The sequence below is a fragment of the Rhinoderma darwinii genome, chromosome 5 (assembly GCF_050947455.1).
Source record: "Rhinoderma darwinii isolate aRhiDar2 chromosome 5, aRhiDar2.hap1, whole genome shotgun sequence".
Classification (NCBI taxonomy): Eukaryota; Metazoa; Chordata; class Amphibia; order Anura; family Rhinodermatidae; genus Rhinoderma; species Rhinoderma darwinii.
In genome coordinates, this window is record NC_134691.1 from 329211267 (window position 1) to 329236554 (window position 25288).

The window sequence follows — 25288 nt, forward strand, 5'->3', positions numbered from 1 at the left end:
GCCGTGCAGACATGTGCGTGATTTTTACGCCGCGTGAGTCCGCGGCGAAAAAGTCACGACATGTCCGTTGAAGTCAATGGGTGCGTGAAAACCACGCATGTCACACGGAAGCACTTCCGTGCGAACTGCGTGATTCGCGCAACAGCAGTCAAAAGGATGAATGAAAACAGAAAAGCACCACGTGCTTTTCTGTTTACAAACATCCAAACGGAGTGTCATAATGATGGCGGCTGCGCGAATAGCACTCAGCCGCTCATCATATGGTGATGACACACGGAGCTGCTAAGTGCCTTTTGCGCATGCAAAACGCCGCGTTTTTTGCGTGCGCAAAGCACACACGCTCGTGTGAATCCGGCCTAAGCGGCAGAAGCACTCGGGTGAGTGCTGAGCCGCTCTGTTTCTGTGCGTATTTTTTTGGAAAGCCGATGTATCGGAGTACGGGTTTACAGACTATCTATTGAGTCCGTAAACCGCGACATTGATTTCCGTAAAAATACGAACAATAAGCAAGCGTCTCAGGGCTCATCCAAGCACTTCTGCCGCTTCGTTTTATCGATTGGTGGGGGTCCCAGTGCTCGGACCCCCACCAATCAAAACTTCTGACATGTCACTATGACATGTCAGAAGTTCGTTGAACGTTTAGTTACCCTTTAAAGGCTATGTACACCTTTAAAAAGGATTTTTTTTTCAATTACATTTTATTAAAAATAATTTTTACTTTTTAAGATACAGCTGCTTTGTATCCTGTATACAGAGCAGCTGTATCTAGCGCTGAGACCTGTATCCACGGGACTGACGGGTTCAGTGACAGCAGTTATCGATCACATCTAAGTTCATAACGACTATTTCTCTATTAACCCATGCACCATCCAAACCACTAGGAATATGAGTTATTGGAGTAACGGAAACAACATAGCACAGTGAGCTCAGCTGTTTCCGTAATCCCAGCCGCCTCTCCACTGATTATCTGCCTGGATGCCGTGACTAGCGGCCGCTCCAACAGGCAGGACAGGGTCGGGGGATCCCACAGCTATCAGACATTTATTTCATATCCTTTGGATATGCCATAAATGTCTAAGATGGGAATACCCCTTTAATGACTAAAATAAATATACTGTATGCAGAAAAACCCAAGAAAACAATATTATAACAAAACGGACCTCTAGTGGTAGGAAATAAGGCAACACAGAGGTCTAACTAACCAAAAAAGCAAAGATAATAGTTTTCTGAGCTCATTTCTACATGTCACACACATGTTGGCCGCAACACAGATCGCGCATCCAAAGTTCACTGTGTCGCCATGCCTACATTGTAGGTAATGAAAGTCAACGTGGTCGCTTTCTGACCTGCAAGTTGCCGCAATTGCACCACCATAGTCGCAAGGAATCCAGATAGATAGATGGAAGTATAGATATAAAGGGACATAGATCTTCGATAGATGATAGAAACATAGATATGAGATGGATGGATGGATGGATGGATGGATAGATAGATAGATAGATAGATGTGAGAGATAGATAGATAGATAGATAGATAGATAGATAGATAGATAGATAGATAGATAGATAGATAGATAGATAGATAGATAGATAGATAGATAGATAGATAGATAGATAGATAGATAGATAGATATGAGATAGATAGATAGATAGATAGATAGATAGATAGATAGATAGATAGATAGATAGATAGATAGATAGATATCGTTGGAGCAGAGGCCGACTGTCATAACTCCCTACAGAAAGAGAGAAACAGCTATGACAGCACCGTCAACAAAAGCGGGAAAAAACTACTGAATCTATGTCGAAGCTTAGGACTCCACATACTGAATGGCCGCACCAAGGGAGACTCTTTAGGAAGGTATACACTAAACTCCCATGTAGGCAGCAGTGTAGTAGACTATGCCATCACGGACATGGACCCCGCAAACATTGGCGCACTCATAGTCACTCCACAAACGCACCTGTCAGATCACAACCAATTACTTCTATACATCAAATCCACAACCAAACCATCTGCACAAAAACCACATCAAAGCGGCCTCTTCAACCTGCCCCCATCTTATAAATGGTCCAAAACGTCAACTATAAAATATAAAGAGACAATGAACAGACCAGAAGTGCAGGAGATGCTTCACAACCTCTACAACAAGGTGTATGAGACAAGCCCAGGAGGGGTCAATCAGGCCGTAAATGACCTCAATAATATATTTTATACCATGGCAGAGAAGTCTGACCTGAAAAGATGTGACTACAAGAGGCCACAAGAAATACATCCTAACGGTTGGTTTGACCGTGAGTGCAAAGAAGTACGGAAGACCCTAAGAAATGCCTCAAATAAGAAGCACCGAGACCCAAACAACACCGGTCTGAAGGAGGCCTACAGCAACATACAGAGGCAATACAAGACCATCCTCCGAAAGAAAAAACAAAGGCATATCTCCACCAAACTTACCCAACTCCAAGACGCCCTCCATGACAACTCGTTCTGGGAATTATGGAAACACATGGGCAAAAATTGCAAGAAAAACAACCTTCATATTCAAAATGGCAACATCTGGCTCCAATATTTCAGGGACCTCTACAAAGATATCCCGAAAGAAGAACAAAGCCAAGAACAAAAACGAATAATATCAAAATTGAAGGCGATGGAGGAAACACTTAAAGATTCTCAAAACCCCCTGGACGCACCAATAACACTGCAAGAAGTAACAGAGAGAACCTCAGACATAAGGTGTAAAAAATCCAGCGGCCTAGACAGAATCTCACCAGAAATGATAAAACACAGCCCGCCAGAAATACAGGCCGCAATAGTCAAACTATTTAATATAGTGCTGAGTGCCGGCTACTTCCCGCAAATCTGGAACCAAGGCCTTATAACACCAATCCACAAGAGTGGGGACAGGTACGACCCGGCCAACTACCGAGGGATATGTGTCAGCAGCAACCTGGGGAAACTGTTCAGCAGCATCCTGAATAAGAGAATCCTCAGCTTCCTCACCCAGCACAATGTCCTCCACCAAAGCCAAGCTGGGTTCATGCCAAACCACCGCACCACTGACCACATCTACACCCTGCGCAGCCTCATCAAGAGCCACGTCCACAATACAAAGCATGGGAAGATTTACGCCTGTTTTGTGGACTTTAAGAAGGCCTTTGACTCAGTGTGGCACCCGGGCCTATTCCTGAAACTGCTGGAGAGCGGAATAGGAGGTAAAACCTATGACGTCATCAGAAGCTCCTACACAGAGAACAGATGCAGCGTGAAGGTGAACGGGAGAAGAACGGCTGATTTCCAGCAGAGCCGAGGAGTCAGACAAGGCTGCAGCCTCAGTCCAACGCTCTTCAACATCTACATCAATGAACTGGCCACAGCTCTGGAATCCTCCTCAGCACCAGGTCTCGCCCTCCATGACACCCAGGTGAAATTCCTGTTGTATGCAGATGACCTTATGTTACTATCACCAACCGAGAAAAGTCTCCAAGACAACCTGCAAATCCTAGAAAAATTCAGCTCCACGTGGGCACTACCCATCAATGCAAAGAAAACCAACATCATGGTGTTCCAGAAGAGAAACTCAAAATCCCCCAAGCACCCGACCTTCACACTAAATAACGCCACAATCACAGCGACCGACAGGTACACTTACCTGGGCCTAGAAATCAACCAATCAGGAAGCTTTAAACAAGCCATAGAGATTCTGAAAGACAAGGCGTGCAAAACCTTCTATGCCATCAGAAGAAAACTCTATCATCTCAAACCACCAGTGACGGTCTGGCTGAAAATCTTTGACTCCATCATCTCCCCAATCCTCCTGTATGCCAGTGAAGTCTGGGGTCCGGACACATACCCAGACTGGTCAAGGTGGGATTCCAGCCCAACAGAAATCTTCCACCTAGAATTCTGCAAACACCTTCTCCAAGTCCATCGGAGCACCTCAAATAGTGCCTGTCGGGCAGAACTGGGCAGATTCCCACTACACCTCACAATCCAGAAGAGGGCGCTATCATTCTGGGCCCATTTACACAGCAGCAGGCAAAGTTCCTACCACCATAAAGCCCTGTTACACCAAGGGGTCCCAGGTAAACCAGGCCCCCCAGAACATCTCACCCTCACCCGGCCTGAAGAAAATGTCACTCAGCGCGGCCTCACAAAAGCCGAAATCAAGAAGACAATAAACAAAGGCCAAGAGGAATATATCAGTGACTGGAGGAACGACATAAAGACATCCCAGAAACTGACAATATACCGGAGTCTACAGCGGGAATATAAACTGGCGCCATATCTGGAGAAACTGCCAAACCACAGAGACAGACAGATCCTGAGCCGCTACAGACTGAGCGCCCACAACCTGCTCATCGAATCCGGGCGCCACAGACAGACCTACAAGCCCAGGGAGAGCCGACTGTGCCAACAGTGCGACCAGGAGGCCGTGGAGGATGAGGCCCACTTCCTGCTACACTGCTCCAAATACTCAGCAGTAAGGGACACTCACTTCAGGAGACTCTCTGATCTCTTACCGGACTTCAGCTCCATGGAAGAGGAAGAGAAACTCTACATCCTGCTGGGTGAAGAGGAAACCACAGTGGGCACAGCGGCACAATATGTCACTGCATGCCATAAACTGAGAGAGACATGATATGCCATGGACTTGTATAACCCCGACCCTAGATATGTCCCTATCCCCAAGCCCTCAGTCCCTATCCCTCATTCCCTTACTTCTTACTTGCTTTGGCAATGCTAATATGTATTTGGTCCTGCCAATAAAGCTTCTTTGAATTGAATTGATATGAGATAGATAGATATGAGATAGATAGATAGATAGATAGATAGATAGATAGATAGATAGATAGACAGACAGACAGACAGACAGACAGACAGACAGACAGACAGACAGACAGACAGACAGATAGATAGATAGATAGATAGATAGATAGATATGAGATAGATAGATAGATATTAGATAGATAGATAGATAGATAGATAGATAGATAGATAGATAGATAGATAGATAGATAGATAGATAGATAGATAGATAGATAGATATGAGATAGATAGATAGATATGAGATAGATAGATAGATATGAGATAGATAGATAGATAGATAGATAGATATGAGATAGATAGATAGATAGATATGAGATAGATAGATAGATATGAGATAGATAGATAGATAGATAGATATGAGATAGATAGATAGATAGATATGAGATAGATAGATAGATAGATAGATAGATAGATAGATAGATATGAGATAGAGAGATAGATAGATATGAGATAGATAGATAGATATTAGATAGATAGATAGATAGATAGATAGATAGCTATCATTCTGGGCCCATCTACACAGCAGCAGGCAAAGTTCCTATCACCATAAAGCCCTGCTACACCAAGGGGTCCCAGGTAAACCAGGCCCCGCAGAACATCTCACCCTGACCCGGCCTGAAGAAAATGTCACTCAGCGCGGCCTCACAAAAGCCGAAATCAAGAAGACAATAAACGAGAACCAAGAGGAGTATATCAGTGACTGGAGGAACGACATAAAGACATCCCAGAAACTGACAATATACCGGAGTCTACAGCGGGAATATAAACTGGCGCCATATCTGGAGAAACTGCCAAACCCCAGAGACAGACAGATCCTGAGCCGCTACAGACTGAGCGCCCACAACCTGCTCATCGAATCCGGGCGCCACAGACAGACCTACAAGCCCAGGGAGAGCCGACTGTGCCAACAGTGCGACCAGGAGGCCGTGGAGGATGAGGCCCACTTCCTGCTACACTGCTCCAAATACTCAGCAGTAAGGGACACTCACTTCAGGAGACTCTCTGATCTCTTACCGGACTTCAGCTCCATGGAAGAGGAAGAGAAACTCTACATCCTGCTGGGTGAAGAGGAAACCACAGTGGGCACAGCGGCACAATATGTCACTGCATGCCATAGACTGAGAGAGACATGATATGCCATGGACTTGTATAACCCCGACCCTAAATGTGTCCCTATCCCCCAAGCCCTAAGTCCCTACCCCTCATTCCCTTACTTCTTACTTGCTTTGGCAATGCTAATATGTATTTGGTCCTGCCAATAAAGCTTCTTTGAATTTGATAGATAGATAGATAGATAGATAGATAGGATATGAGATAGATAGATATGAGATAAATAGATAGATATGAGATAAATAGATAGATATGAGATAGATAGATATGAGATAGATAGATAGATATGAGATAGATAGATAGATATGAGATAGATAGATAGATAGATATGAGATAGATAGATAGATAGATAGATAGATAGATAGATAGATAGATAGATAGATAGATAGATAGATAGATAGATAGATAGATAGATAGATAGATAGATAGATAGATAGATAGATAGATAGATAGATAGATAGATAGATAGATAAAATGTATGAATAACATTTAGGAAGTTTATGATTCCAGACCGCCACTGATTTCCACTACTATAGGTCTTTATACAGAGGACAACCCCTTTTGGCAATATTCAGAGATTTCTTTTACTGGAAATCCAACACAACGTTATAAGAAAAGATCTATTCATCTTGATCAGTATGTTGTATTAGATTTCCATAACAGAAACTATGAGCCGTGTCAAAGTGGTCCATAAAATTCTCCATAAAGTCCCTTTTATCCTGGAAATTCGTGGTGTATCTGACATATCAGAAGATCATGCGGCTGGATCTCCCCTCTAAGATCTATGACTGGGCTTATGGTCCGATGAGATGTTAAATACTTCCCATACATTTTCCTTTTTCAGATAAAGAACGTGGAATCCTGGGAAACAATGTTCTAGATTGTCATTTTCTACAGAAATGACGACTTCATCTGAATACCTCGCCCCCTGCCAGTAGCTGCCACGTTGATGTTTCCCTGTCAGCGGTCGTGATCATTTCCTCAGGATATTTTTGAAGGCCTATATAATGGTGGCCTCGGTGGACCTGGTCTCTGCATGGTGTGGCCTGTTTTTCTAACATTTTCTATTTATTCAAACCACAGATAAAGGGAAACTCCACCTCAGCAACCATTTTTATTACTGTTCCAAAGCATCTCTGATGAAAAATGGAGAAACTTTTGCAAATACTGTAGTTTTAATAAAAAATGTCGTTTGGCCCTACAGCTCCTATGCAGACTATGCGTCTCTATGGTAACAGACAACAAAAACCCCTGTGTAGTCTGATCCTGCAGTCGTACTTCCTAACTGCCCCCTACTTCTTCTTCACATACATTTGGTAGGTTACAAAAAAGAAGGGGCCAGAGTCATAATTTTATGACTGCAGAATCAGACTACACGAGTTTTGTTGGTTGTCTGTCTCCATAGAGACGGAGGTCCTGAACACCGTATTCCTCCTCACTGCTACCTGCGCAGTAAGGAGGAGCTTAAATGGAGCGGCAATCAAGCATTTGCCTGCCACTGCGTTCAATGTCTATGGGGCTGACGGAAACAGCCGCCAGTTCCATAGATTTTGAATGGAGCGGCAGCGCACATGCTTGACTGCTGCACCATTCAATTTTGACTACAGTGACGAGGAAAAGGGTTTTGGGACCCCCGTTCTCGCAATCAGTGGGGGTCCCAGTGGTGGGGCCCTTAGCGATCTGAAAATTATCACCTATCCTGCGCACTCTGGGAATATGCCTTTAATGTAAGATAACATAAACTCCTTTTGCAGTCCAATTTGAAAGCCCAGTACATGGGCCTCATGTATAAAAGTGTGTAGAGAAGAACTGGTGATGTTGCCCACGGCAACCAATCTAATCACTGCTTTCATTTTCAGACCCGCTTTGAAATAATGAAAGCTGAAATCTGATTGGTTGCTATGGGCAACACCTCCAGACGTTGTCTGCAGTAGTATTCATACATGAGGCCTTATATAATTTAGATGAATAAAACTGGAAAATGTAAGTCCACCTACAAGCATCATTTTACAGTTTATATATTGATATAATCTACACCAAAAGTTGAATATCTTGGCTAATACAATTTGTACTGATCCTGATTTACAGTCTGTATTATACTCCAGATACTCATAATGGAAACAGTCAACAAGCTTGTTGTCAGACACACCCCTTACAGCTTAGCTAAACTCCTACAATGCAATTGACAGTTATTTTTTCTTACATCATATTACTGTACTGTCTGGTGTAAAGACTGCACTCCCTAGACTGAAAATTACAGACCCATCTCTGTACCTACATCAGAAAAGAATGCTGGAAGATTTCCGCTCTGAAGCCTGCAGAATAGTGGGTGCAGCTCTGGAGTATAATACAGGATGTAACTCAGCATCAGTACAGGATCAGTAATGTATGTACACAGTGACTACACCAGCAGAATAGTGAGTGCTGCTCTGGAGTATAATACAGGATGTAACTCAGCATCAGTACAGGATCAGTAATGTAATGTATGTATACAGTGACTCCACCAGCAGAATAGTGAGTGCAGCTCTGGAGTATAATTCAGGATGTAACTCAGTATCAGTACAGGATAAGTAATGTAATATATGTACACAGTGACTCCACCAGCAGAATAGTGAGTGCAGCTCTGGAGTATAATACAGGATGTAACTCAGGATCAGTACAGGATAAGTAATGTAATGTATGTACACAGTGACTCCACCAGCAGAATAGTGAGCGCAGCTCTGGAGTATAATACAGGATGTAACTCAGGATCAGTACAGGATCAGTAATGTAATGTATGTACACAGTGACTCCACCAGCAGAATAGTGAGTGCAGCTCTGGAGTATAATACAGGATGTAACTCAGGATCAGTACAGGATCAGTAATGTAATGTATGTACACAGTGACTCCACCAGCAGAATAGTGAGTGCAGCTCTGGAGTATAATACATTATGTAACTCTGGATCAGTACAGGATAATATAATGTTTGTACACATTGACTTAAATGTTTATGTAGATTTATTTTATGTGTAAACTGTAAATTGATGTTTATTGGTGGACATTGACTTTAAATTGTACCTCCAGCAAGCCAATCAGAAACCTCTAAGGATGTGCACCTCGAAGTGTCAATTAAAATTTGTAATCTAGAAATTTAAAAAAATGGGACAGACTACAAAGAAATGTGAATTACTGCAGCCCTTTAATTCCTCCCTGCCAATGTCAGCTGCAGGTCTGATATTGGAAGAAATTACATAACTTGAATATATTACCCAAGCGGGGAATTACAAGCTGTCTGTAGAGATAATTTGCTTGCAGAAACAGTGACCGGTGACCGGGGTTCAGCTCCACTATATCTGTAACATGGCAGACAATGATAACTTCCTGTTAGTGTAAAGGGAAGAAGGAAAGGTCTGCAGCACCAACGGCTGAGCTGTGACGTGAAAGGCTCAAAGGTGCTGTACATGAGGATCAGTGCACTGGGAAGTTTTTATTTTTCCCTGGAGGGATGCTACAAAGCCCTATACACATTACCAAAACCAGGCATTTACTATTGTTAGATGAGAGAAAAGTGTATTTGCAAGTGCATCTATGCTTTACCACCTATACATCTATATCTAATGTAAATCTAATGAGCCCATAGTCCCTGCATCAGCATGAAGTGTTTGCATGGATTAGCACTGCACCAAAATCAATGCCGGCTGCAATGTTCATAGGGGCATGTTTTACTTTTCATTGTGTCATAAATAGTAGTAAGCATTATCCAAACTGCCTGGTAGCTTTAGGATTACAATTATTAATGGGGTTTAGTAAAAAGAGATTAGAAAAAGATTAGTAAAAAGGATTTGCCTAATCTTTTGTTTTTCCAAAACAGCGCCACTCTTGTGTATGGGCGGAGTCTGGTACTGCAGCTCAGCCACACTCACTTAGATGTTGCAATAACAGGCACAGTGTATGAACAAGAGTTGGGCTGTCTGGAAAACAAACAAAAAAAACAGATCCTTCTTTCTAATCTCAGACAATGGGGCAGATTTACTTAGGCCTCATGCACACGAACGTGCTTTTGCGGCCGCAATTCCCCCAAAAATCCACGGAAGAATTGCGGCACCCTTCATTCCTATGGGGCCATGCACACGACCGTGGTTTTCACGGACCGTGCATGGCCCAGGAGCCCGCACCGCAGAAAGAACGGACATGTCTTATTACGGCCGTGTTCTGAGGTCCGGGCTCATTGAAAATAATGGACGCGGCCATGTGCACGGCCCGCGATTTGCGGGCGGCTCGTGGCTGTCACAACGTGGCCGGCCGACACGAAAATCACGGCCGTGCATATGGCTACGGTCGTGTGCATGAGGCCTAAGACTGGTGTTTCATACGCCAGTCTTAGCTATGTGCTCCGCTGGAGTAAGATGCAACAAATTTATTAAGATCCATCCCCACTCCACGGACATTAAATAGAAAATAATTATACTCACCTCACCGCGCCTTTTTTCTCTTTAGGGTCCTCAGCATGCCGCGGCTCATACAAGGTCCTGGCACCGGGCAGCGTCAGGGCCTTGTATGTGCTCCGGCATACTGGGAGGGCCTAATGGGATCCAGAAGGGAGTTGGGCTGGCATAGATTTCCACTATAATTTACGCCAGTCTTCTTGTTGGGCCATTGTGACCCCAGCCCCTTTTGCGAAGCTACACCTCCTCTTGCAATGCCAATTGCGACTTTTGGGGCCTTTTGCGGCTTTTTTATGCCAGCAAACTAGCGTAAAAAGGTTGATAAATCCCCCCCACTGCCTTTAAAATGAATAGAGCCCCATTAATGCAATTCTGATCTCAGACAACCTCTTGTATTGCAAAGTATATATCAGGAGACAGCCCTGGCCATACGAGCTTGTATATAGTCCTATAATTTGCTACCCAAGTGACGATCCCTAGGACCAAGCTGTTAACAAACAATCCCCTTACCCAACAGCTTTGATCCTTAAAGGGGTTGTCCACGCACGGACAACTGATGACTTATCCACAAGATAGGTCAATAGTATATGATCTGTGAAGGTCCGACACCTGGACCCCGCACTGATCAGCTGCTTCCAGGTGCCGGATGTTATACAGGGTATGTAGTATTCGGAGATGGAAGCAGATAGTTCCGTACATTGCATAGCGGCCGCTATTCCGTGACCCGAGCCATCTGCTTCCGGCATGGACATCCGGTGCCCGGAGCAGCTGATCAGTGCGTGGTCCGGGTGTTGGACCCCCATCGATCATATACTGATGACCTATCCTGTGGATAGGTCATAAGTTTTCCTTCCGTGGACAACCCCTTTAAGATTAGCGCTCGAGGACTGAATAGTAACAGGGACTATATTATAACATAATATGAGCGTTACATTTACTGTATTAGTTTGGCAAAGAAAAGAAAAAGCTTGGCAAATGCTACACTGGTGCCAGGTAAATGGTGTCATATTTGCCATATATTTATATCAGAATATAATGAGATACTGAGAGAATATCAATGTTATAAAACACAATGTACAGTTATATAAGAAAGTTGCTATTTTTTTTGTAAATATTTTGTAATACAGATAAATAAACCTACGCAGTCCTATAAACTGTCTGTACATACTGTACACAGATCCATTTTTTTATGTTATTACATGTGGTTGGCGTCTCGGAGTGCTTCTTGTGTTATTCTGCTGTTGTTTTTAGAGATCTGTGTTGTAGGCTCACTGTTTATTAACAATAAAAATTTCTTTATATAACAACTACTGGTTTCCTTGGTAAAAAAGTTTGACAAAAGTATAAAATATATTACAAATGTTATATTATGGCATTGTATAATACAACTTTATACTGGCATCTACTGAGCTGTCCCCAATGTTTATACTGTGAGCAGCTTATTGTGGAAATCTGTTATATCTGTCTGTTATGCCACAGTTGAGAGATCAATGTATACAGCTATCAGTCCTCTATCTATCTATCTATCTATCTATCTATCTATCTATCTATCTATCTATCTATCTATCTATCTATCTATCTATCTATCTATCTATCTATCTATCTATCTATCTATCTATCTATCTAGTGAAACAAATATATCCAGCAGCACCAGTATACGATGGGTGCAGATCCTCAAGAACAGACCACGTTCTAATTCCAATAATATCCAAAAAAGAGGCAGCACTCCGCAGAAAATATAATAAAGGGTGTATTTATTGCCCCCTGTGCGTGCAACGTTTCAGCTCTATCCTCTAGAGCCTTTCTCAAGGCTTGAGAAAGGCTCTAGAGGATAGAGCTGAAACGTTGCACGCACAGGGGGCAATAAATACACCCTTTATTATATTTTCTGCGGAGTGCTGCCTCTTTTTTGGATATTATCTATCTATCTATCTATCTATCTATCTATCTATCTATCTATCTATCTATCTATCTATCTATCTATCTATCTATCTATCTATCTATCTATCTATCTATCTATCTATCTGTCTATCTATCTATCTAATATCTATCTATCTAATATCTATCTATCTATCTATCTATCTATCTATCTATCTATCTATCTATCTATCTATCTATCTATCTATCTATCTATCTATCTATCTATCTATCTATCTATCTATCTATCTATCTATCTATCTATCTAACTATCTATCTATCTATCTATCTATCTATCTATCTCATATCAATCTATCTATCTATCTATCTATCTCCTATCAATCTATCTATCTATCTATCTATCTATCTATCTATCTATCTATCTATCTATCTATCTATCTATCTATCTATCTATCTATCTATCTATCTATCTATCTATCTATGTAGCCAAATTTGCAATTAGAAAAAGAACGGGATTCAATCTCGAGTCCTTAAACCGCTTTAAAGCGTACGGTTAATCGGTTTTCATAAATCAATAGTGTATGCAAAGGTAATAAACTTTCTAATATATCTAATTTAAGAAAAATGCACCCTTTCTCCATGTATCAGAGGCCTCTTTCTCCTTATACCTGACTATTACACTATCTGTAACTGTTCAGAAGCTCTGCACTCACTGAAAAGCCATGACGGATGACAGGAAAGAGCGACCCTGTGTGACAGACAGGAGGACAAAGGGGAGAAAGCGGGGCCGCCTGCACACACACATGAATACAAAGGGACTGCTGAACAGATTATCTTCCAGTAGGTATCAGACTATCTCACACTAGAGCTTCATTAGGAGAAGCACTGCTCAGTCTTTTCAGTCTAAAATCTTAGGGGTCCGACTACCGTACATTATGCCACGGAGCTCCCTTGTGAAGGCCTTTTCATGGCGTTGCCCACGTGGTCTCCAGACTAATCTCCGGGTATCATTTCCTTCGAGACAAAAGCGGGACTCATCGCTGTTAGGAGAATTTTCCATTCTTATCAATAAAAATTCAAGGATTCATCTGTGTAAGTTGAGAAGGCGCTTCTCTTATTCTTGCGGCAAGGAGACAAGTGGCAGATCATCAGCTGTCTAAACTTCATCACATAAACTCTGGCTTATATAGGCTTTAACCACAACCAGGTGACATTTTGCACATGACAATGAGTATCTTACACAAAATACTAGTCTAATGCAGTTTTGCTTCATATAGCATATTTTGACACAACTGAAACTAGGATAAAGTTGAACGTCCCTAAATTCCATCTGTCCTTATTGAGAAATCCAATGGTCCCAAACTTGCAAGCAAAGCATATTTAACACTTTATCAGCTAAAACATTTCCTGAGAAGCTGTGCATAGCTCAGTGTATATTCAATTTCATTGCATCAAATAAGCATAAATTTAAAATAAAACTTTCCTAACAATCGCTGAAGTGGATAGACCTCCATTCCAGACTCCATTACCGTCTTGCTGTGCACCATGATAGACTTTGAGAGCAGCGGCGTGTGGTCAATGGAACACCTGGAGTTGGACATCTGGCTCGTAGTCAAATGTCGTGCAAACGCCTTCTGATGATTTGTGTTCTGATGGTTGCCGCCCTAGGCTTGGGAAGTGACGTCCAATTTCACTTGCAGTACAGAATGGATCACTACGTGCCATTTTTCCAATCAGCCGATCCGTCCGTGCAGAGGTTTACTTTCGGGCACTTCTTGCGGTCATTCCTGTTCGTTGATGTTATCGCAACCTTCGGGACATGCAACGCTGAACAGCGCTGACATCTCGGCCTAGGTGCGTAGCGATCTGCCGGAGTGATAAACCAAGGTCTCGGAGTTCAAGAATTCTGTCCCTCTCAGTTTGCAATAAGTGATAACTGCCACATCGTCAAACAGGAGGCATCGCACAATCATCCCACACAACGCGATATGATTTTCGAGGTTTCATGTGGCTAAAAAACTTTACTTTCAATCTGTCTTTTATGCCGCCCCCTCCCCCCCCCCCCCGCGCATGCCACAGATTAGAGCGAGGTGCTTGAAAATTTGATCATTTGCAGATCTTAACGACACCTGATACTACCTCGATTTACATAACCTGACGGCTTGTCCTTCTTGGTGTTACTAGTTCAATGTTGAGGAGTGTATAGTAGGTTTCATTCATTCCATTATTGCTTTTTTAATTTTATAATTTTAATATTATATTATTACAATAAAGAATATGCACAGTATTGAACAGTTTCTGCAAGGTCAGACCCAAAAGTGAGCAGAAAAGAAACTTTTATATCTATAGCGAAAAATAACAAAATGACATAATAATAAATAAGCTGATAGATAGACCAGGTACAAGATGTGGACTTACCGCCATCTACTGGTGATAAATCAAAATGCAGGATCTACAAGGTTGACAGGTTTAGAGTTCGTTCATACATACGTGTGTCTAGGCGATGTACTATTGTAGTGACTTGCGCAATACAAGTGCCAGGGAGAACAGTCATAGGAAACGTTAACTTTGCTCCTGCTCGCTCTATATCATTCACAATCAGAATTATTATGAATGATATAGAGATAGCAGGAGCAAAGTTCAAATTTCCTATGACTGTTCTCCCTGGCACTTGTGTTGTGTAATGAGAGCATAGGGGCTGCCATGATGGTGGTGAAGTCTTCGTCTTTTGTAGTCTTCGTCTTTACATTCTCTAAATCTAGGCATCATTTATTGCTGTTGGTGCTGTCGGGGGAACGGATTGGAGAATTTCAAGAGCTCGAACCTAAACTAATTTTTATTAGTGCAGTAAATGTAGGATCACTCCACCCAAACTGTAACCCTAGATAAATCCACCGTCCTGTCCCAACTGCTGAACACCAGGTAACCTGCGTAGCATCAGACCTCTCTCCACCGGGGTACCAGTAACTTACTTACTGTCCCAACTTTACCAAAGGCCCTGTTCACATTGAGTTTTTTGCAGGCAGAAAAAATGTGTCTCAGAATTCCTTCAGGAAATTTGAGGCAGATTTTGAATTGCTTCCACGTACTTTTCTGTGTTTCTTCGCCCGTGGCCATTGAGGCTAATGCAAGGACCGCGGGCAAAAAGGCATTGAAAAACGCTCAGAAACCAGCGCTGCGGGTTTTTTCTGCCTCCCATTGATTTCAATGGTAGGTCAGAATCGGAAACCGTGGAAAGAAAGGACATGCCACTTTTTTTTTCCCCACGAGCGGCCAATAGCCGCCTGGGAAAAAAACACCTCTGCCTTCCATTAAAAATCAATGGGGGGTGACTTCGGAAGTTTTTTGCCCCTAATTCTGATGTGATTTCCACGTCAAAATTAGCGCCAAAAAACTCTGTGTGAACTGACCCAAATACCTCCAGTAGAAATGGGTGAACTTACTAACTCTCCCCAATGCACAGCAGGTAAATTATCTCACGTCCCACTGAACACTGGGCACCAAAGACACGAACTATCCCCCATTTACTAGACAGGTAACCTACCCACTCTCTCCCCATTAACTTTCTATCCTGCTCCTCCATACTGGACACCAGGTAACCAACCTACCCTCTCCTCACTATCTATCCTCCCCCTCCATACTGGACACCAGATAACCAAACTACCCTATCCTCACTATCTATCCTCCCCCTCCATTCTGGACAACAGGTAACCTACCTTCTCCTCGCTATCTATCCTCCCCCTCCATCCTATACACCAGGTAACCAACCTACCCTCTCCTCACTATCAATCCTCCCCCCTCCATACTGGACACCAGGTAACCACCCTACCCTCTCTTTACTATCTATCCTCCCCCTCCATACTGGACACCAGATAACCAAACTACCCTCTCCTTACTATCTATCCTCCCCCTCCATACTGGACACCAGGTAACCAACCTACCCTCTCCTCACTAACTATCCTCCCCCTCCATATTGGACACCAAATAACCAAACCTACACTCTCCTCACTTTCTATCCTTCTCCATACTGGACACCAGGTAACCATTCTACCCTCTCCTCACTATATATCCTCCCCCTCCATACTGGACACAAGGTAACCAACCTACCCCCTCCTCACAATCTATCCTCCCGCTCCATACTGGACACCAGATAACCTACCTAGCCTTTCCCTACTAACTATCCTCCTCTCTATGCTGGACATCAGCTAATCTGCCTACCCTTTCCTCACTATCGTCCTCCATATTTGACACCAGATAGCTTACCTACTCTCTCCCCACTAACTACCTATCCTCCTCCTCCATACTGGACAGCAGGTAACCTACCTACTCTCTCCCCACTAACTATCCTCCCCTCCATTCTGGACACCAGGTAACCAACCTACCCTCTCCTCACTAACTTCCTATCCTCCTCCATACTCGACACCAGGTAACCAACCTACCGTCTCCCCAATACCTACCCTCCCCCTCCATACTGGACACCAGGTAACCAACCCACCCTCTCCTCACTAACTTCCTCCATCCCCTCTGACACCAGGAAATCTACTCCCTACTGAACCCCATATCGTTACTCATAATCGTACAATAGCTGTCATTGTTCATTTAACAGATATGTTCTCTGACTTCCACATACACATGCACATTAGGCTCAGCACATTATTTCAGAAGGAAGCTGAAGATAAGTGGTTAACATACATCTCTTGTGACGCTTATCTCCAAGGGAAACAAAAGATGGGACGGATTAAAATCCAACATGTCCGACAGTAGTTTCCCTGACAGGAGAAGTTGGTGGACAGTCAGGCAGTTCCTTTATCGAAATATGTGGCATGTGCTAACAAATATCTAACATGTGTGACCATTTTTACCTTCCGCCCCTCTAGTGGACATGAGCTAATCTATCTATTCCTCTCCACTTGACGCAGGATAATCTACTCACCTCTTCTCCTATGGGCACCAGGTAAACCCCCTACCACTAGACACAAGACAACATGCCTACCCTCCCCCACCCGACCCCATGTAATATTACTTGCCCCAATCCCTCCCGATTGAATAACAAGAAATATAACCTACGAGATGTAATACTGACCACCAACAACTGACCCATGACCCGCTACCTGCCCTGAAATCAATACCCCAAATACATCACAATATAACGGCGTCCAATGACAAAATCATCCGTATTGCGAATATAATGAATATTTAATACTGTGAATATAAACACTGGATGTTCTTTTATCTTCTGTGAGATGAAGTTGATTGTGTTCAGTCTCCTGATATAAATGACTGCGGTGACTGACATTACCGAAAAACATGGGAATAATGGACCTGTTACGTCCTGTCCTTGTCATCTATTCACTGTCTTAATAAACAAGCGGGAAGCCTGAGGACAACACAGTGAATAATTCATCATGGTTGACGCACGGAGCAGTGATATTATCATTGACGTGTGGGCGGCCATATTGGTTTACAGGGAGAGTAATTGACTTCTCTAAGCTGCAAGTAATCCCTTCCGTTTTGTACGTGTGACATTATTAAAGGAGACTTGTCACCATTTTTCTTTTATGAAGTGAACAGAAGTGGTCTCCGGCTCTTCATGTGTTGTGAAACTACAACTCCCAGCATGTACGTAATACAGTGAGTGGAAATGCCGCAGTCATGTGATAAATCATGTCATCGCGAGGTTTCCGGTAGACCTTGAGCTGCTGGGTATTAACAGACCTAGATCAGCTATCAGCAGAGAAGTGTCATTTCCCGCTGTGATTGGGCTGCTATTAGTCAGGGCCATCATGCAGGATAGCCGCTGTGACCGACCCCATTAATTTTCCCATAGGGCCTCCCCCAGATTCTGTGAACTCATTATAATACACAGGAGATTTATACACAACTGTATTGTACGTACCTGGCAACTTTTGAGAAGTGACATCAGGGAGCCATAAGCTCCCTGCTCCACCATTCACTACAGTAACGCCGGCCGTGATGCAGTGACATCATTGTGTCTGCCTGCGCTGAGCCACTGACAGCGCAGACCGGAAAAGCAGAGGAATCACCTCCACTCGTTGTGGGAACAGAGATAGGTATGGTAGCATTATATTGTGTTGGAGGGGCATTATACTGTGTGTGGGGCACTATGGGAGAATTATACTGTGGGGAGGCACCATGGGAGCATGATACCATGTGGGCTGAATTGGGTGTGTATGGCCAGGAATTGGGCAGGATTTGAGGCGTAGTTTAACAGGGAAAAAAAGTGCCGCATGTCATGTCTCTCTTAGCAATATCGGAATTTTTGGAGGTATGTAAGAGAAAGCGGCACAATTTTTTTTTTAACATATGCCCCACCCGTATGCACTGCGTTCCAAATTATTATGCAAATGTTATTTTTCGCTGATTTTCCTAAATAGTCGATGCAAATGACAGTCACTATAATCTTCAAGCCATCAACCGTTGGAGTATAATGCGACTTTTATTGAACAAATCTCCTAATGATAACAGATTTTTTTTTAGAAGTAAAAAACTCAAAATGCTTCACATTATTATGCACAACAGAGACCAAAACATTTTAAAGGTTGTAAAGAGAACTAAAATGGTCATTTGTTGAATTTGCAGCATCAGGAGGTCATATTTACAGAAATCAAAAGCTCTTTCAATCAAAAAAAACTTAACAGGCCAAGTTACATGTAACATAGGAGCCCTTCTCTGATATCACCTGCACAATTCTTGCATCCATTGAATTTGTGAGTATTTGGACAGTTTCTGCTTGAATATCTTTGCAGGATGTCAGAATAACCTCCCAGAGCTTCTGTTTTGATGTGAACTGCCTCCCACCCTCATAGATATTTTGCTTGAGGATGCTCCAAAGGTTCTCAATAGGGTTGAGGCCAGGGGAACATGGGGGCCACGCCATGAGTTTCTCTCCTTTTATGCCCATAGCAGCCAATGACACAGAGGTATTCTTTGCAGCAGGAGATGGTGCATTGTCATGCATGAAGATAATTTTGCTACGGAAGGCACGGTTCTTTTTGTACCACGGAAGAAAGCGGTCAGTCATAAACTCTACGTACTTTGCAGAGGTCATTTTCACACTGTCAGGGTCCCTAAAGGGGCCTACCAGCTCTCTCCCCATGATTCCAGCCCAAAACTGACGTCGCAGCCTTGCTGGGACATGGTGGCCATCCACCAACCATCCACTACTCCATCCATCTGGACCATCCAGGGTTGCATGGCACTCATCAGTAAACAACTCGGTTTGAAAATTAGTCTTCATGTATTTCTGAGCCCACTGCAACCGTTTCTGCTTCTGAGCATTGTTTAGGGGTGGCCGAATAATAGCTTTATGCACACCTGCAAACCTCTGGAGGATCCTACACCTTGAGGTTCGCGGGACTCCAGAGGCACCAGCGGTTTCAAATACCTGTTTGCTGCTTTGCAATGGCATTTTAACAGCTGCTCTCCTAATCCTATTCATTTGTCTGGCAGAAACCTTTCTCATTATGCCTTTATCTGAACGTACCCGTCTGTGCTCTGAATCAGCCACAAATCTTTTCACAGTACGATGATCACGCTTAAGTTTTCTTGAAATATCCAATGTTTTCATACCTTGTCCAAGGTATTGCACTATTTCACGCTTTTCGGCAGCAGAGAGATCCTTTTTCTTTCCCATATTGCTTGAAACCTGTGGCCTGCTTAATAATGTGGAACGTCCTTCTTAAGTAGTTTTTCATTGATTGGGCACACCTGGCAAACTAATTATCACAGGTGTCTGAGATTGATTACAATGATCCAAAGAGCCCTAAGACACAATACCATCCATGAGTTTCATTGAAAAACTAATAATTAAATGTTTATGACACTTAAATCCAATGTGCATAATAATTTGGAACACGGTGTAGTTAGGGAACGGCCCCAAGTCATCTGAATCACAAGAAGTGCATATGACCCCTTTCATTCTACCACAAAATAAATACAGACCCCTGCCACTAAACAAATACAGACTCCAGACCAGACCCCTTAAATACAGATACCAGATCAGACCCCCTAAATAAATACAGATCCAAAACCCCGTAAATACAGACACCAGACCAGACCCCCTGAATAAATAGAACCCAGACGAGAACCCCTATATGTATACACAGAACCCTAAATAAAGACCCCATACCAGACCCTCTAAATAAATACAGATCCAAGACCCCATAAATACAGACCCCGGGCCCCATAAATAAATACAGACACCAGACCATACTCCCTAAACTAAAACAGAACACAGTCCAGACGCCATAACCAAACTACCAGAACCAGACCCCCTAAATAAATACAAAACACAGACCAGACCCATTAAACAAATACAGACCCCACACCAGACCCACAAAGCAAATATGGACACCAAACTAGACCCTCTAAATAAATACAGACCCACTAGATAACTACAGACCCATACCTCCCAACCAACCCAGATTCAGCGAGACAGTCCCGGGTTCCGGGCGGTGTCCCGCTGTTCCGGGCGGCCGGAGGTATGTCCCACTGTCAAACTAATTCTGAAGCAGGGAACCATCAGCTTATATATATAACCATATATGGACAGTGACATCAGGGCTTCGCTCTAGGTGTGGAATCCCCATTCTATGCTCTGGCTGGGGATTCCACTCCTAGAAGGAGTCTGAATGGCGCTATCTACAGGGCGGGGGTAGCGCTATTTACAGGGGGGTGGCACTATCAACATGGAAACTGTGGCACTATATCGGGCACTATCTACATTGGCACTGTGGCACTATCGAGAGCGCACTGGCACTTTATATATGGGCACTGGCACTAGGGGCAGCTTTGGGGGTATTGCACTGTATAAGGGCAGCTCTGGGGGCATTATACCGTATGGGGTAGCTATGGGGTCATTATACTGTATGGGGCAGCTATGGGGGCATTATGCTGTAGGGGGGCTTTAAGCTGTATGGGGGCAGCTATGGGGCTTTATACTGTATGGGGCAGTTATGGGGCATTATGCTGTATGAGGCAGCTATGGGGGCATTATACTGTATGGGGGCATCTGTATGAGCATTTTACTGTATGGGGCAGCTATGGGGGCATTAGGCTGCATGGGGCATTATGCTGTATGGGGGAATTTTTTAGGCATTATACTGCATGGGGGCATCTGTGAGTATTATGCTGTATGGGGGAAGCTATAGGGAATTTTGCTGTATGGGAGAATATGTGTGGGCATTATACTGTATGGGGGCATCTGTGTTGGCTTTATACTGTATGGGTGCATCTATGGAGTATTATACTGTATGGTGGCAGCTATGGGGGCATTATACTCTATGGTGGCAAATAGAGGGCATTATACTGTGTAGGGGCAGCTATTTGGAATTATACTGTGTGGGAGGCACTATGGGAGCATGATACTGTGTGGGCTGAATAGGGTATGTATGGGCGGGGATTGGGTGGGATTAGAGATGTAGCTTAAAAGAAAAAAATTGGTGCGACGCGTTGCGCGCGCGCTGCATCAGTTGTCCCTTTTTGTGATACTAGAAAGTTGGGAGGTATGACAGACCCCAGACCAGACTCTGCAGATCTTCACCTCAGGCACCACAGAAGACAACATTCTGGTTAAAAGGCCTGCAAGCTGCAGGAACGAGGAAAGGTGAGGATCTGCAGTCAGGGCCCAAAACTCCTCCAGGAGATCTCCCCCTTTTTATGGGGGCCTCTTTGAGATTTCGGGAGAGTTGGCAAATATGAAAATGCAGTGTGGCCATAATGTGTCTGTCATGGCAGCTGCAGCTTCTATGACAATGTTGGTGGCAAAACCTGAGACAATGCGCCTGTTAGGCTGGGTTCACACGAGCACGTTACGTCCGTAATGTACGGAACGTATTTCGGCCGCAAGTCCCGGACCGAACACAGTGCAGGGAGCCGGGCTCCTAGCATCATAGTTATGTACGACGCTAGGAGTCCCTGCCTCTCCGTGGAACTACTGTCCCGTACTGAAAACATGATTACAGTACGGGACAGTTGTCCTGCAGAGAGGCAGGGACTCCTAGCATCGTACATAACTATGATGCTAGGAGCCCGGCTCCCTGCAGTGTGTTCGGTCCGGGACTTGCGGCCGAAATACGTTCCGTACATTACGGACGTAACGTGCTCGTGTGAACCTAGCCTTATCCTGCCTCTATGGCGGAGGCACAAGCTACCTATGAAGGCTTCTGATGGACCAGAAGGATAATATGGCATGTTCAGTAACTTGTCAATGTGTTATCAGTGTCAACAGCACCTCATAAACATGGTGCCAGGGGCTGAAGCTGCACCGCGACACGGGTGCCTGAGGGGGCGCCAAAGGATTCTCTGCCTTATAAGAAGTCACCAGTATTATAAATGTCAAATGGTAGGTAATATTTTAGATATTTTTATATAGCTCCACCATTCTGTGCTGGTTTCATAATAGATCTTTATAGTGGTCGGAGCTCTGTTTTTGTGTTGGGGAGCTCAAAATCACCTGCTTCCCTTCACACAGCCATAGAATGAAATAAATTTCTGCCCACTAGGGGGAGCTCTCTGCATCAAGTTGGGTTATCCCTATCCACGTGCACCACGCTGTAAGGGACGGGGGGCTGACCATACTTTTTTTGCAATACTGCTGCAAAGCATCATGGTCACAAAGTTTGGAATCATGAAAACACAATTTAGGAGCATTTTTTATTTACATTTCCCATAATGCTTTGCTTATACGTGACTACAGATTGCGTCTGCGTAGAAATATAGCTCAGATGGAACGTTCCTTTAACCAAGGTATAATATATGATGTGGCTGACACAGGTACACAGGTGTCTGCGGTATACTGTATATATGTATATACAACACAGAAATAATATGTGCAACACTTATAATGTACAGGATATTACATAATGTGTTATCCTCTTCCTGTAACTACAGACTACCAATCCTCACAACGCTGTGATAAATAGCAATACGTTTGTCACCTGTGCCGACCCGTCTTACATCATCACAGCGGCCAGGTCGCGATGGTTGCTGGGAAACGTAGTTCTAGCGCTCGCTATGTATTCAGTGTGAGTACCATCACGAGAGGCTTCCGGACTACGATTCCCACAATGCAATGTTGCAGCTGTCAAACCGGCCTGGCATCTGTCACATGACTGACGGTAGACGGCTGCTGAGAGGGACCAATTTTAGACGTAATAGTGGTGATCGGGACTGGGAGAGGGGGGCAGCGCCCGGACTGAGACATGCAGAAGATTAAGAGCCTCATGACCCGTCAGGTGAGCGCACACTCCGCTTTTTTTTCTGGAGGCTTCACTCCGGAGAGGCCTGTTTATGACGGCAGACATTGCACTGACTAGCATGCATCTGCATTATACCGTACAGTGATGATCCCCCCCACCCATATTCTATCCTTACTGTAAAGAAAATCATCCCTCCGTGTACTGAACTTGTACTACACAGCAGCTAATCTAAACGAGAGCAGATGCAGTGTAAAGCATCGAGGAGGGGCAAAGCAGCAGCCTCAGATGAGACCTGAGATGGTTTTCAGACCACTGCAAACTCCTTTTAGACCGTGCTCTTTCATTGAATAACATTTATTTAGCCCCCGCCACTTTAACCTACATGAATAAGATTTTCCTAAAAGTGACGCGGCTTTCAAGTAATTTACCAGGTGCCTGCGCAGTATTCCTCCGTAGACGCGGATTGTGAATGCTATACGGTAATTACATAGTGGTGCACTATGATGGGTGGCGGGTCCTTGTAATGGGACCCCCTGCGACCAAATTTTTTTTCAACAGGTACTCAGCATCTTCTCCTTCATTAAACACTGCAACCCCCACCCCATAACTATGTGCATCTCTCCTCACTGCGGTGCCCAAATAATGCCACCATACAGCGCCAACTAACAGCACCACCAGTGTCCACATATAGCTGCCTGTTCACACTGGCGTCATGACTCCCGTTGACTTATTTGTCTTTAAGGCTCTGTTAAGATAACGGTACAAGACACAATTCAAATAGACTAAAATAAACCAAAAAAATTAGGTTAATTAGGATAAAAAAGGCTGCAATGTTTTTTATTAACCCCTTAACGCATTATCACGTATCTGTACGTGATAAGGGGAAGTATGGAAGTATGTTACACAGCCGACACCGCACTGCAATGCGCGGAATCAAAGATCACTTTGATTCCGCCCGTTTAACACTTTAAATGCCGCGGTCAATCACGACCGCAGCATTTAAATTGTTAGAATTAGGGGGGGTGCCCCCTCAAACACGCCATCACACCCCCTGCGGCACAATCGGCTGTTTACAATGGTTATGACAGCCCGGGGGCCCAATAAAGGCCCCCATGTCTGCCATCTTTGTACTCCTTTGAAGCCGTGCCAACCGTCATAATCCTAATATTGCAGTATATCATGCAAGCGATCCAACGATCGCTGCTTCAAGTCCCCTGGGGGGACTAATAAAAAAAAAAGTAAAAACAGTTAAGGTTTTTTTTTTTTTTATGTTCCAAAAAAAAAAGTATTAAAAGTTAAAAAAAAAAAACCTTTTCCATTTTTTCCCCCTAAATCAATGTTAAAAAAAATAAAAGTTAACATAACTGGTATCGCTGCGTCCGTAAAAGTCCGAACTATCACACTATAGCGTTGTTTAACCCGCTCGGTGAATGGCGTAAAAAAATAAAATATAAATATATATAACGCGCAAATTGCTGTTTTTTGGTCACCTCAGCGCTCCAAAAAAATGAAATTAAAAGTGATCAAAAAGTCGCATGTACCCCAAAATGGTATCGGTGAAAACGACAGCTCGCCCCGCAAAATTGATGGAAAAATTAAAAAGTTCTGGCTCTCAGAATACGGCGACACAAAAGATTTTTTTTTATTTAGCAAGTAGTTACATTTTTTTAAAAGTGGTAAAACATAAAGCAAAACATATAAATTTGGTCTCGCCGTGATCGGATCAACCTGTAGAATAAGGTAAATGTGTCGTTTTTACCGCCTGATGGACGCCGTAAAATAAAACCCCCCCAAAAAATGGCGTAATCGCTGGTTTTTGCCCCTTTCAC

General features: G+C 43.6%; 2 protein-coding genes across 3 annotated transcripts in view; both read left to right on the top strand.

Annotated features, from left to right (window-relative positions):
• HEPACAM2 (HEPACAM family member 2) overlaps positions 1-11635 on the top strand; it is a 97687-nt gene extending 86052 nt beyond the window's left edge. The window contains exon 10 of the mRNA XM_075827719.1: positions 6782-11635. Coding sequence (XP_075683834.1) covers positions 6782-6785 — 4 coding nt within the window. The 3' untranslated portion in view covers positions 6786-11635. The remainder of the gene's footprint in view (positions 1-6781) is intronic.
• An 11721-nt stretch (positions 11636-23356) lies between these two features.
• The window catches only part of VPS50 (VPS50 subunit of EARP/GARPII complex), a 151535-nt gene continuing 149603 nt past the window's right edge, over positions 23357-25288 (top strand). The window contains exon 1 of one of the 2 annotated variants that reach the window (XM_075827722.1): positions 23357-23495. In XM_075827722.1, the coding sequence (XP_075683837.1) occupies positions 23463-23495 (33 nt within the window). In that variant the 5' untranslated portion in view covers positions 23357-23462. The remainder of the gene's footprint in view (positions 23496-25288) is intronic. The other variant, XM_075827720.1, reaches the window with a different exon arrangement.